The 13,822-nt window shown below is 57.6% G+C and overlaps 3 protein-coding genes across 3 annotated transcripts in view; 1 reads left to right on the forward strand and 2 right to left on the reverse strand.

Moving 5' to 3' along the window:
• The first annotated feature begins 1,985 nt into the window (after positions 1–1,985).
• LOC141464911 (neurophysin 1-like) lies at positions 1,986–3,049 on the forward strand. Its single transcript, XM_074148071.1, has 3 exons — positions 1,986–2,105; positions 2,294–2,498; positions 3,000–3,049. Exons 1-3 carry the CDS (start codon positions 1,986–1,988, stop codon positions 3,047–3,049), a joined length of 375 nt encoding a protein of 124 aa, XP_074004172.1.
• A 547-nt stretch (positions 3,050–3,596) lies between these two features.
• Positions 3,597–6,674, reverse strand: MRPS26 (mitochondrial ribosomal protein S26). Its single transcript, XM_074147837.1, has 4 exons — positions 6,385–6,674; positions 5,674–5,811; positions 4,753–4,876; positions 3,597–4,349 (listed from the first exon to the last, which is right to left on the reverse strand). Exons 1-4 carry the CDS (start codon positions 6,657–6,659, stop codon positions 4,218–4,220), a joined length of 669 nt encoding a protein of 222 aa, XP_074003938.1. The 5' UTR covers positions 6,660–6,674; the 3' UTR covers positions 3,597–4,217.
• Positions 6,675–9,151: 2,477 nt separating this feature from the next.
• The window catches only part of PTPRA (protein tyrosine phosphatase receptor type A), a 74,117-nt gene continuing 69,446 nt past the window's right edge, over positions 9,152–13,822 (reverse strand). The window contains exon 22 of the mRNA XM_074147610.1: positions 9,152–9,283. Coding sequence (XP_074003711.1) covers positions 9,152–9,283 — 132 coding nt within the window. The remainder of the gene's footprint in view (positions 9,284–13,822) is intronic.

Here is a 13,822-nt window from a genome sequence, read left to right on the forward strand (position 1 = left end):
ATCTACTAAAAATGATAAAAAGTAAGGAAAACCACCCCAAAAAAAACCCCAAGAGCAGAAAGGTTTGGGTTCCCATCTTCATACAACCTCCCGGCTGGTCTCATCTTCCCCCCACCATTGCTTGTCAAATTGGTCCCCACCAGACACCAATGGGCAGGATCAGCCCGCCGCTTATTCCACATCATACACCCACCCCAAATTTGGGGTACCGTTATCCCAACCCTCTTACCCTCTCCCACGTCTCTTACCCTGGCGGGGTCCCTGCTCCGGGCTCTCTCTGGGCTGGGATCTGGCCACAGGGCGGGGGACAGCCCATCCTTTATAATGTCCCTGAGGGAGGTGGCACCTCCGGGGAGGTGGAGCTCCTCCACGCCAGTGGGCTCCATCCTGCCCACGTCAGGTCCCTGCACCTCGAGGGCGTGCAGGATTAATCCAGCACCCAGTTTATGCGATGAGCATCTTATTCCAGCCCTGGGGAGGTGGGAGACCCAAAATCACCCCGAAATCATTGGGAAAGCATAGATGGGTGACCCCTAATTGTGAGATAAAGAAATTGGGCTGTTGAAGCCCACCCTGGCACTCAGCCTGTCTCGGGGTGCAGGGTGCAAACCCCAATATCTCCTGCAGCAATTGGGTGGTTTTTTCCCCGCACTTGTCTGCCCAAGACGCATCCCAACCCTGCCCATGGGGGTCCGGGCACCCCCAGACCGGCTTCAGGGGCTCTGGGATGGCGATTTCTACCCCCCCCCCCCCCAGTGCTGCAGCAGGACGGCAGCCAGGGCAGAGCTGCTGGGACACCACCCAGCAGATGCTGAGCCCCATTTCCAACCCATTAACATGGACCCCAGTGCCCGGCTTGTCCCCAGGGACCAGGATTCATCGGCTGCCTGACCCCAGGCAAGTGACGAGGACCTGTCTGCCCTTGCCACCGGTCACCACAGCCACACTAAGTGGCAGATTTCAAAGCAAGCCAGAGGGGACAAGAAGAGGTCATGGCTCCCAGGCTTTGGGCTGCGTAATTCCCAATTAAGCCGGCTTGGGGAGGGACCAAGTTAATGGTCTTGATAGATGTAAGATTTGTCTGCAGCAGAGGAATTTATTCAAGGAGGGAAGCTCTTAATTGCGGTAACGAAGGTGAAGGGCTGGGGTGAGCAGGACCTTGTGTGATTGCATCAGACTTCAGCCCCATCCTCACTGCTGTTTCTCCTGGGGGTCCTTCCTCTGCTGACGACGTGGTCCAGAGCATCACATCCAAGCCCCGTGTGCAGCTCCAGGGCAGAAACAAAAGGGAAATTTGGTGTTTCGGGCCTTTGCTGATGAAGTTTGATGTTTGCAGGCTGCCCTGGTGCTGTTAGATCAAAGCATGCAGGGACGGGCTCAGGGTCACCACCATCCCAGAGCAAGACAAGCCCAGCGTTGAGCATCCCCCAAGCCAGGCAGAGATGGGTGAAAAGGACCAACACCACATTTCCCACCCCAGATTCCACACATGATCCCAGAAGAGGATACGGGTTTGGTTTCTCCTCACCAGAAGCGATTTGAAGCCAAGGGAAACACAATGTCCCTCTCACTCCACTCCTGGGTGGCAGATGTATCCCACCAGGCTACGGAGATGCATTCTTTCAGCCCTACCCAACCCATGCCAAAGGGGTCCCAAACTGGACATGGAGTGACAAGCCACATCTCAGCAGCTCCAAGGGGTTGGCAGGGAAGGGACTCAAGCCCCAAACAGCATCCGCAGCCTCCGCACGTTTCCCCCGCCACGGTTGGAGTCATCACCAAGGAGAAAACCAACACCTTGGCCTTGACCTCACGTCCTCGACCTCTGACTATTAGCAGAGCCCTCCGGTGTGGAAAGCAATGCCTTGTGATTTTTAAGGGAAATAGGTGACGCCAGTGACGGCATCTGTAAGTAGGAGTCGGCACTATATATACACCACCGCTCGGTGGGATGAGAAGCCGAAAACCTTCCCGACCCCGCAGCCATGCCCTGCAAGGCGCTTGCCATCTGCCTCCTGGGGCTCCTGGCTCTCTCCTCCGCTTGCTACATCCAGAACTGCCCCATCGGGGGCAAACGCGCCATCCTGGACATGGAGATCAGGAAGGTAAGTCCCGGCGAGCTGGAGACCTCCTAACCTCCCCCTTTTCTTCTCCCTACCTCCCCCAAGCCTTCCCAGGGGTCCTACAGGGAAGATGTGGGCAGGAGGGAGGAAAGGACAGGGGGATAAGGCTCAACCTGACCCCAGATGCTTTCACCTCTCCCCCACCTTTTTCCCCCCCTTTCCCCAAGCAGTGCATGCCCTGTGGTCCCAGGAACAAGGGACGCTGCTTTGGCCCCAACATCTGCTGCGGAGAAGAGCTGGGTTGTTACATCGGCACCTCGGAAACCCTGCGGTGCCAGGAGGAAAACTTCTTGCCAACGCCCTGCGAGTCGGGACACAAACCCTGCGGCGGCAGCGGAGGCAGCTGTGCAGCCCCCAGCATCTGCTGCAGCAGCGGTGAGGGCAGCACCGGGTCCACCTCCCTTCTGGGACCCGCATCACGGGGGAGCTCGCACACCAGAGGTTACGATATCAAAGTGGGAGAGGGGATGTTACCCATACAATCATCTTTGTCCCGTCTGTCTGTCCATCCATCTCCCAACAGCCAGGGCCACCCCACTCAGGCTTGATCCTGACCCCAGGGAAGGTGGTAACAGACCACGAGGTTTCGGGGAAGGGGCAAAGCAGACAGCAACCACATTCAGGGGGCTGAGCAAGCGGCAGGAGTCCTGCGGTGCATGGCAGCGCGTGCCCCCTCCTGCTTCCGTTATGGTTTTCCAAAAATCCCTGCCTGTCCCCCAAGCTAGACGCTAACAGAGATCCTGCTACAAATCCTGGAGAGCTACAGGACGCAAATCCTCGCTCACTGTTATTAAAAAACAGTGCCAGGGAGTCTCTGAGGGCTTGTTTGTGCCATCTCATTTTACCCTGTGCTCCCCCCTTTCTCTCCCCACGCAGAGGGCTGCGTGCTCGATTCATCCTGTGACCAAGAGATGCTGATTGCATAGACCACCCCGGAGAGAAGAACCTGCAGGATCCCTTATCTATCGAGTCGTACCAGCACCAGGCTGAGAACAGACGAGCCAAGGTCTGTGACTCAGATTTCAGTGATGATCTTAATTAGAAATAAAACTTGTACAGAAAAAAAAAAAAGCCTGTGTTTTTCGTTTGCTTGCCTGGTTTAGGCACAGACTTGGGAGGGCTGGCTGGAGAGAAAAAGCCATTTTTAGGAAAGTGTAATATAAAAAGCAAGAATTTAAGATCAATTCCTGCAGATGGTGTTTTATCCGAGTGAGGGAGGGCAGAGGGACCTGCACTCCGTCTGCCTGGGCTCTGGCTGCACTGCAGCAACTCCAGCCTGGTGTCAGGTAGCCCAAAACCAGTGGTTTTGGAGCAAAACTGAGAGTACAGCTCAGTCTGCAAGACCACAATAAGGCAGAAACACCAAAGAGGACCCAGAGTAATTACAGGATTATCTACAACTTAAGCCCCAGGCTATGAGTAAAGTAAGGCTGAAGACGGGGAAGAGAAAAGGAGACACATAGAAGCCAGTATCACTTAGCCATCCTCTGCACTTTTTTAATTTAGCCACACCAACAGATGTGCAGAGGAGGGTTTAAAGGATGAACAGGTCCTTCTACCACAGCAGAAGCCAGAGAAACAACCAATTCTTTCCCCCAACAGCAAAGAGCGAGGGGTTGGTGTTTCCTACAAAAGCCATTCCAACCTCATTTTCTTTCAAAAGCATCTAGGGGGGTCAACTTAACAGTGCTGGGGCTACACGGGGGAGCTCAGAGCCAGGATCTGCCTCGAGACCGTTCCCGCTCTTCCCCCCTACACACTTCGCGTGAATGCAGGAGGGATCCAAATATGTGGGAAGTGGGATTGCAGAGTGAGAGTGACAGGAATACGAACACCAGCAGCTTCTCAGGCAGCTTCTCTGCCACCTCGCAGGGCTAAGACAGACTGCTGCTGCCTCTGCTGCTTATTGCAAGCCCAAGTTTCTCCCTCACCCTCCCTCCTGCGGGCGTTAACCCTCCAGAAGAACCACAGCCAGACCCCAGGCTTTCTTCAACAATTCTGTGGTCGATTTATACATTAGAAGGAAGAAACGGGCTCGTAAGTGGAGCCTTTGTACAGAAGCCAGGCTACACCCCCTGTCCCAGGCCAGGGCCGCTAAGACAACACTGTCCGTTTGACAATCCGCCCGTCCTTGTCGATGGCGAAGTTGTAGTTGCGAGGGTTGTCCAGGCACTCCTCAATCCGCGCGTCCAGGTTCTCGGGGGTGATGAACGTTTTGGCTTCCTCCTGAACAAAGGACAAGTACCAGCTCTTAACGCACGTTACCAGATGGGGCACTACAGGCAGCGCACAAGCTGCTGGTGCCTGCAGAGCTCATGGATCTCTGAGAGACTCCAAGATGCCACCAGCATCGCCAGGATCTCAACAGGAGCCAAGTTCAGAATGAGGAAACCTTTATTCTCTCACTTAGAATTATTCCACCCTGTTTTCAGAGCTCTCACTCAACCTCTATCCCATCCACACACTGTCAACACTCCTGGAAAGCGCCAACACTTGTGTTCCCAGCTACTGACATAAAAATCTCTGGAAAATAAGCCCACGGCTTCCATATTGCTCCCACGGGCTGCTGTCAATCCCCTCACAGGAACCGCTGGCAGTGTTCTCCTCAGCAGGCACCACATGCTCTTACCTGCAGCTGGAGAATCTCCTTCTCCTTCTCCTTCAGGAAAGCCTCCATTATCTGGGCCCTGTTCTCTGCAGCCTGTAACTTCTGCCTCTTCCGTTCTTCCTCTTCTTTCCTAATTCTTTCCTCTCTGCCATATGGAAGAAAAAAGAAAACAACAAGGCTTTGGTGAATGCTCACGGCCTGCAGGGTGGCACTTTGCTGAGACACTCTAATCAGGATGCAAAGATGCCAAATTTGACTCTACCAGAACAAAGGGGAAGGAGCACAGCAGCCACACGGGGGAAGAGAGCTTGTGCTGTCCCCAGTGTGGGGAGGGAGGAGAATTTCCTTCCTCCTGTGAGAAAAAAAATAATGCAAAACCTTAATACCACGGCTTTTAAACAGACCAGTGTTGACGGGTGTGACGCTGACCTGAGACCCAGCAGAGTCTGGCTCCAGAAGCTCCAAATCAGAGCATGTGATTCTACCAACAGGACTTGTATGGGGAAGCTCACGTGCTTTGTGATGGGCCAAGGGACAGCCAGTGGGGACAGAACTTTAACCCTCTCCTGCTTTCGAGATTCAGCAGATGCTGACTTTCTTGGAAGCATCAACACATCTCCCATGCCTGACCAGAGGACGGCTCCCTGGGAGTGGTACAGGAGGGAACGTGGAGAAACTTATCCTCCCAATGACACCCACCTCTGCAGAAGAGCAGGAGGCTGTCCAGAGCACAGTACCTTACCTCTCAGCAGTGAGAGGCACAGGAAACATGATCGCTGCGTATGCGGATTTATTTAAAAAAGGTGAAAATTTAGGTCAAGTGTCTTTGTAAAAATTAAGCCTGAGCCTAACCAACCCATGTGTTGAATTTAGTTGTGCACAAGCAAAAGTCAAACCCATGAGGGGAAGTGACCCCCTGGCTTCGCGTGGGGCCAGGCTGACCTGCGAGCCTGCTGCCGGGCGTTCTCCGCCTCGTTCCAGGCCATCAGGCGCCGGTGCTCCTCTATCAGCTCTGCCGAGTCCTCCTGGGACAGCAGTGCCTCCCGCTTCTTCTGCAGCACCTCAGCCCTGAACTCGGCCCTGCCAGAAGGAGAGGCTGCTGAGCTGCTGCCTGGGGCTTGGTGCCCAGCAGGGTGGTCCCAAGCCTGCCCCGTAGCAGAGAAAGCCCCACCACCCCAACCTTCCCCTGCCCCACAGCCACCCCAGCTCCATCACCCTGGCTCTTCCCTACCCCACAGCAACGTGGAATCTAGCTGCCCCTGCTCCAAAGTGGCCCCAGACTCCCCAACCTTCCCCTGCCCCACAGCCCCATAACCAGCCACCCGCGCCACAGCCAGCCCTTTCCCTCACAGCAGCACCACAACCCCACAACCTACCTCTGCCCCACAGCAGCCCTCCCTAAACGGCCACAAGCCCAACAGCAGCCCCACACCCAGCCCCCTGCCCCACAGCAGTCCCACACACAGCCTCCTGCCTAACAGCAGCCCCATACCCAGAGCCACAGCTAGCCCCCCGACCTTCCTCTGCCCCACAGCCCTATGCCCAGCCTCCCGCCCCACAGCAGCCCCAGCCTCCCGCCCCACAGCAGCCCCAATGCCCGTGGCTCGTAACCCGCCCGCCCGCCCGCCCACCCCCCAGCCCCCGGGCAGGTACCGGAGGGCGCCGAGGACCAGCCGGTGCTGCCGGTACCGCTCGGTGACCACCAGCAGCTCCTCAGGGTCGACCGGCGGCGGCACCTTCAGCCGCGACGCCTTGGACTTGGCGGGGGGGTCGTGCCGCGTCTTACGGCCCCGCGCCGGGACCAGCTGCGGCCCCCAGGCGGGGAAGGGACCGGGGCAGGGACCGGGACCGCGTCCCGGTCGGGCGGCGGGGCCCAGCGCGGCCGCCAGGGCCGGCCCCCGGCAGCAGCGTCTCAGCGCCGGCAGCATGGCGGCCCGCCGGACCGGATGTGACGTTCCCGAGCCGCTCGCGCGCGAGGCAGTATGGGAAAGGGCGCGCGGAGCGGGGCCGGATGGGAAATGTAGTGCGGCACACGGCACCCCCCAGGGGAACACAGACACCCACAGGACACGGCACCCCCCAGGGGAACACAGACACCCATGGGACACGGCACCGCCCACAGGACACGGCACTCCGTGGGACACGGTCCCCCCGCGGGATAAAGCCACCCACGGGACACAGTACCCCCACGGGGGGACACAGACACCTGTGGAACACGGCACTCCACTGGAAACGTCCCCACAGGACACAGCCCCACGAGACACAGGAAACACGCCTCCGCTTTCGCCCCCCAGGACAGAGCCCCCCATGAAACACAGTCCCCCCTCTCCCCCCCCCCCCCCCGGCACAAGCCCCTCCCCACCCGAGACACAGCCCCCCGCGGGACACGAGCTCCCCGCACGGGACACAGCCCCCCGTGGGACACGACGCCTCCCAGGGACACGGCACCCCATCACACAGGACACGGCCCCCCACGGACCACAGCACCCTGCTCAAGACATCCACGGGACTTAGTCCCCCCAGAGACACATCCCCCCCCGCCATCGGACACCCCCACCCACCAGACACAGCCCTCCCTCGGCACACAGCTCCCCCCCCCCCACAGGGACACGCCACCCCCCAGCACACACACGCCACCCACGCGGGACACCCTCCAGGCGAGACGCCCCCGGCAGCCACCACCACTCAGGACAGGGTCCTCCCGCAGCCCCTTTATTGCCCGCGGGGACCCGCCGGTCGGTCGCGGGTGGGGTCGGTCGGTTGCGGTCCCGCGTGGGGTCGGTGGGTACCGCTCACCGGCGGCGCGGCGAAGCCCCCTGCGGGAGCGGGGCCGGGGTCGGTGGGGGCCGGGGCCGGGGCCGCCCCCCGCCGTGTCTCCCCCCGCAGCGTCCCCCCACCCGTGTCTCCCCCGTCCCCGCTCACCAGCAGCGGCTCCTCCAGCCGCGGGGCCGGCGGCTGCTGGGGGGGGCACGGCGGGGGGCGGCAGCGCCAGAGCCGGGCCGGGACCTGCGGGAGAGCGGCCGCCGTGGGGAAAACGGAACCGGGGGGGACAGGAACCCCGGGGCGGGGAGCACGGGGGGAGGAAATAAACCCGGGTGGAGGGGGTTAATCCGCGGGGCGGGTAATCCAAGGAGGATGATCTGGGGAGGGTAACCCGAGGGGGGTATAATTGGGGGCGGGGGGAACACATCCGAGGTGAGGGGTAAATCAGTGGGGGAGATGAGCACAGGGGGAGTATAATTTGGGGGCTGTAATTTCGGGGGAGGGGGGAACTCGGTGGGGAAGGTAACCACCGGGAGGGGGGGTAATCCGAGGGGGGGGGGGGGGAAGGAAATTCAGGGAGGATAATCTGGGGAAGGGTAACCCGGGGGGGAGACAATTCGGGAGGGGTATAAATCTGAGGAGGGGTAACTCGGGGGGATAATCACCACGGGGAGGGGATAATCCGGGGGAGGGGGTTAATACAGGGTGTGTGTGAGTCTCGGTGGGGGAGGTAACGACGAGGGGGTATAACCCGAGGGGGGGAATAATGTCGGGGCGGGGGGGGCAATAACCCCGGGAGGAGGAGGCTTTTACTTGGGGGTGGGGGGGTTACAATCCCAGGGGGGCGTCACCCCGGGACGGGGTATAAAAACTGGGGCACGAGGGTAGCCCCAGGGCAGGGGGACACGACACGGGTGGGCATCACCCCGGGCGGGGGGGCATGGGGTGGAGTGTCATCACCCGGGGAGGCGCGGGGCCCTACCTGCAGGGCAGGAGGGGGAGCGAGGTCCCTCTTGCCCCCCGGGTACCAGCCATGGGACCAGTGCTGGCCGGGGCAGCGAGGGACGGCAGAGGCCAGCAGCAGCAGCGCCAGCAGCAGCAGGGACCGGCGGGGTGCCATGGCTGGGGGGGCTGTGGGGGCAGAGGGGTCCCTGTCCCACCAGCACCCACCCCAGTGGGTGCCCCAGGGGGATGCTGGGGGCTTGAGGGTGGAGGTGCTGGAGAGGTGAGCACCCATGGGTGCTGCCTGGGTGGGTTGGGTCCAGCAAAGAGGGGCACCTCAGGGTCCCATTTGGGGATGGAGGTGTTGGAGGGGATGAGCACCCTGGGGTGCTGCATGGGGTGGGGTTGAGGATGAAGGTGTTGGAGGGGTGCACACCCATGGGTGCTCTTTGAGGTGGGTTGGGGATGGAGATACAGAGGAGATGAGACCCTGGGGTGCTGCTGGGCTTTGGGTCCAGCGAGGACGCACACCCCAGGATGCCGTTAGGGTCTGATTTGGGGTGAGCAGAACCACCCGCCCCAGGGTCCCCGCGTGCTGCCAGCACCCCCCAACTCCCCCACCCACTCCCTACCACTGGGGCAGCCTCACCTGGACGGGTGGACGTCGTCGGTGGTGGTGACTGACTGGCGTGGTGGCTGGCCAGGCTGGTCACCGCTATTTGTAGGGCTGGGCGACGGTGACGTCGGCCCCGCTGCTGCTCCCACCGGGGACCGTGACCTTGCTGATGGCATCGGCCTCCTCGTACCAGCACCTGACGCCTCCTTCCCCCCACAAATCCCCTTGGCACTGCGGGACAACACCCTGACACCTCTTTTTTTTGGGGGGGGGGGTGTCTGCCCTGCTGACCCCTCTCTGGCTCAGATGGTCCCCAGCCCGGTGGCCAACACGCCCAGGAGTTGCTTTGCAGCCACCGGGGATGCTCTTGGTGAAGGGGGGGGAGAAGGGGGGGAGCAAACCCTCGGTGCCTCAGTTTCCCCACCCAGCACCGGCCCCAATTTCACCATTTCTCCCCCCACTTCAGCTTCATCGCCCCTACACCGGAGCCAGACGCTGGCAACAGCCACGCATCCCAAAACCCAGCTCTGGGGATGCGACGGAGCCCGGGAAAGGGATTTTGAGAGGATCCATCCCCAGATTATCTCCAGCAGCTGCTCACATCCCTGCTATTTGCAGTGGGATGCGGCAGCAGGATGAGGCAGATGCCACGGCGAAAGGTCAGGGCAGCTCCCCAGAACCCAAAATTCCTCTGTCTCCACAACGATCCCGGAAAGGAAGGAAAAAAGGAGAAAAAATGTCATTAGTACCACCGGGGAGCAGCCAGTGCCCGGTGGGTGGAGGGATGGAGCCACTTGGGATGGTCCGTGTCCCAGGGAGAGCATCTGTGGTGGGTGAGCATGGCTCCCCCCTCCCCCTGCCACCCCGAGAGGGTCCCTGTTTCTTTTGGGGTCAGACATTTTTTCCGAACGTGATTTACAGCTTTGGGCAAAAGCTTCCCCAAATTCAGGAGTCAAAGTTCATTAACGAAGTGATGATGCTGGGGTTCATGACAGGGTGCCAGGTGATGGAGCGAGGACAACAGCAGCAGCGAGGTCATTTTTGGGGGGTGTTTTGGGCTGCCAGGGGGGAGTCCCTTTGCCTGTGTGCCCCACTGAATCACACCCCCTGGATGAAAGGCTGTGCTGGAAAACTCAGATACCCCAACTCATGGGGTGGCTTTTCCCATGATTTCCTAGATTTCAACCCCCTGTCCCCCGATTCTTCCCTTGGCTGGACAGGGATGTCACCGTCCCCAAGCCCTACCACCCCCCTGTGCCTCTGATAACCTCCTGGGGTACCCGGCCAAATCCTTGGGGTGAAACCTCTGCTCCGACCCTGGTTCTCCCAGTGCCTGCAGCAGGGAATGGAGTCCTCCAGTTAACCAGGACATGGTCCCCTTGACTGCAGGAGGAACAGGGAAGGTATTTCATCAGACACCTCTTTATACCACCAACAAAAAAATATTAAAATCAACCATATTAACCTATTATTTTTAATATAGAAGTGCTGCACCCTTGGGTCTTCAGGACTTTTCTTCACCCTTAGGACTTTTCTTGGCCCTAAGGACTCTTCTTGTGCTCTGGCATTAACCCAGCATTAGGGTTTCCTTAGATTTTTCTTCTGGGAAGAGAATGATAAACATCTGCATTATTTTGCCTCTTTCTCTGATAACCCAAATTCATCTCCATGATGGAGCCTCCAATGAAAAAAAAAAAGAAAAGAGGAAAACCCCCTAAACTTGTCTGGGGGACAGCAAGAGCATCCCCCAGGCTGGAGAAAGGTCTCACTCAGCTTTAAAAACCTGTGAATGCTTCAGCAGTGACCATCTGGGGACCTTCTTGAGGTTTTAAACTGCAAGAGGGTAGGCTGAGATTGGACATAAGGAAGAAATTCTTTATGACAACGGTGGTGAGACAGTGGAAGAGGTTCCCCAGAGAAGTTGTGGATGTCCCATCATTGGAAGTGTTCAAGGTCAGGTTGAATGGGGCTTCGAGCAACCTGATCTGGTGGCCTGCCCATAGCAGGGAGGTGGGAACTATATGATTGTCCAAGGCCCCTTCCATCCCAAACTATGCCATGGTTCTGTGATTCGCATTTGGAGCTGTTTTGATGGAGCCTCATGCAGCCAAGAGCAAGTCACCTTGGTTACATTTAATTTCTGGCAGGAGGTCAGGCCCCCTCACCCACTGATGGGCACATTGTTCAAGCTCTGCTCCTACCTTTCCCAGGTTTAGGTTTAGGACCATGCACACCCTTCCTGAGAAGCAGGAACACAAAATCATTGTTGGCAGGGACCTCCAAGGTCTCCAGTCCAACCTCCTGCATGGAGCAGGACCAACATCAAAGTTAGATAGGCTGCTTGGAGCAACCACACAAGTTTTGAACATGTCTGTGGACAGATCTTTGATCATATCCTGGGCTGCATCAAAAGCAGTGTGGCCAGCAGGTTAAGGGAGGTGATTCTTCCCCTCTGCTCTGCTCTGGGGAGACCCCACCTGGAGTACTGTGTCCAGCTCTGGGGCACCCAGCATAAGACAGACATGGACCTGTTGGAACGAGTCCAGAGGAGGCCCTGAAGATGGTCAGGAGGCTGGAGCATCATCCCTGAGAGGACAGACTGAGAGAGTTGGGGTTGTTGAGAGGAGAGGAGAGGAGAGGAGAGGAGAGGAGAGGAGAGGAGAGGAGAGGAGAGGAGAGGAGAGGAGAGGAGAGGAGAGGAGAGGAGAGGAGAGGAGAGGAGAGGAGAGGAGAGGAGAGGAGAGGAGAGGAGAGGAGAGGAGAGGAGAGGAGAGGAGAGGAGAGGAGAGGAGAGGAGAGGAGAGGAGAGAGAGGAGAGGAGAGGAGAGGAGAGGAGAGGAGAGGAGAGGAGAGGAGAGGAGAGGAGAGGAGAGGAGAGGAGAGGAGAGGAGAGGAGAGGAGAGGAGAGGAGAGGAGAGGAGAGGAGAGGAGAGGAGAGGAGAGGAGAGGAGAGGAGAGGAGAGGAGAGGAGAGGAGAGGAGAGGAGAGGAGAGGAGAGGAGAGGAGAGGAGAGGAGAGGAGAGGAGAGGAGAGGAGAGGAGAGGAGAGGAGAGAGAGGAGGAGAGGAGAGGAGAGGAGAGGAGAGGAGAGGAGAGGAGAGGAGAGGAGAGGAGAGGAGAGGAGAGGAGAGGAGAGGAGAGGAGAGGAGAGGAGAGGAGAGGAGAGGAGAGGAGAGGAGAGGAGAGGAGAGGAGAGGAGAGGAGAGGAGAGGAGAGGAGAGGAGAGGAGAGGAGAGGAGAGGAGAGGAGAGGAGAGGAGAGAGAGGAGAGGAGAGGAGAGGAGAGGAGAGGAGAGGAGAGGAGAGGAGAGGAGAGGAGAGGAGAGGAGAGGAGAGGAGAGGAGAGGAGAGGAGAGGAGAGGAGAGGAGAGGAGAGGAGAGGAGAGGAGAGGAGAGGAGAGGAGAGAGAGGAGAGGAGAGGAGAGGAGAGGAGAGGAGAGGAGAGGAGAGGAGAGGAGAGGAGAGGAGAGGAGAGGAGAGGAGAGGAGAGGAGAGGAGAGGAGAGGAGAGGAGAGGAGAGGAGAGGAGAGGAGAGGAGAGGAGAGGAGAGGAGAGGAGAGGAGAGGAGAGGAGAGGAGAGGAGAGAGGAGGCAAGGCTCCACGGAGACCTTATACTGGCCTTTCGATAGTTAAAGAGGGCCTGCAGGAGAGATGGGGAGGGACTCTCTATCAGGGAATGTAGTGATAGGACGAGGGGTAACAGTTTTAAACTGAAATAGGGGAGATTTAGATTAGATATTAGGAAGAAATTCTTTAGTGTGAGGGTGGTGAGACACTGGAACAGGTTGTCCAGGGAAGTTGTTGATGCTCCATCCCTGGAGGTGTTCAAGACCAGGCTGGATGGGGCTTTGAGCAACCTGGTCTAGTGGGAGTTGAACCAGATGATCTTTAAAGTCCTTTCCAACTCAAACCATTCTATGATTCTATGATCTCTTGAGATGCTAGGAGAAATAATCTGAAAACTCCTCCAGCACCTAGGGATGGAGGTCTCCTGGTCCAAGGATGGAGGCAAAAACCTGCAGCACGTTGTCAATTTGAGATGGCTCCAAAATTTCTCTTTTGCTGCTGTTACAGACCAGGAAGAGGGAAGGGTGAGGACAGCACTTGGGAAGGGACACAACGGGTAAGAACACAGAGCTCGGACAGCGTGGAGCCACTTTCCTCTCCAGCCAGAGCCCCCAAAACCCCACGCAGCAGCATCCCTCGGCTGCTGGGAGCCCGCAGGTACCACTCCCTCCTGGAAGGGAAAAGTCGGGACAGCAGGACCATCACAAGCATCCATGGTAGTAACCCCTGTGGCAGGTCTAAAATCTGCCACCAAACTCACGGATGTTTCCTTCAGGAAGCAAAAACTCTTGTTTTTCTGGTTTTCTTTTTTGTTTTGTTTTTCTTTTTTTTTTTTTTTTTCTGGGGTTGAAATCCCAGCAGTCACTGGGTCATTATGGTTTCCAAACCAGCAGCACGTGGTGGCCTGACCCTGAAGGAGGAATCTTTTGGTTTTTTATACAAAAATTAGGATATTTATATATATACACACACACAGAATAAGGTTTTTTTTTTCTTCTCCTTTTTTTTTTTTTTTAAGAGCTGACCCACAGGAAAATGTGAAACCATTTCCCTGCAGGTTCGGAAAAGCTTGTGCTCATGGGGTATGGTTTTGGGTTGTTTTTTTTTTTTTTCAGATGAGATCCAGGATATCTTTTTCTTCTTCTTTTTTTTTTTTTTTTTTTTTAAAAAGGCTTTACTCCCTCAAGAAAAAAAAAAGATTTACA

This window comes from Numenius arquata, chromosome 5, assembly GCF_964106895.1.
Source record: "Numenius arquata chromosome 5, bNumArq3.hap1.1, whole genome shotgun sequence".
In the NCBI taxonomy this organism is placed as follows: domain Eukaryota; kingdom Metazoa; phylum Chordata; class Aves; order Charadriiformes; family Scolopacidae; genus Numenius; species Numenius arquata.

Coding starts and splice junctions, on each gene's coding strand:
- MRPS26 (XM_074147837.1), bottom strand. CDS start 6,659: ATGCTGCCGGCGCTGAGACGCTGCTGCCGGGGGCCGGCCCTGGCGGCC. Junction 5,812..6,384: donor CTGGTCCTCGGCGCCCTCCG/GTACCTGCCCGG, acceptor TCCTTCTGGCAG/GGCCGAGTTCAGGGCTGAGG. Junction 4,350..4,752: donor AGGAGATTCTCCAGCTGCAG/GTAAGAGCATGT, acceptor TCCTTTGTTCAG/GAGGAAGCCAAAACGTTCAT.
- LOC141464911 (XM_074148071.1), top strand. CDS start 1,986: ATGCCCTGCAAGGCGCTTGCCATCTGCCTCCTGGGGCTCCTGGCTCTC. Junction 2,106..2,293: donor TGGACATGGAGATCAGGAAG/GTAAGTCCCGGC, acceptor TTCCCCAAGCAG/TGCATGCCCTGTGGTCCCAG. Junction 2,499..2,999: donor CAGCATCTGCTGCAGCAGCG/GTGAGGGCAGCA, acceptor CTCCCCACGCAG/AGGGCTGCGTGCTCGATTCA.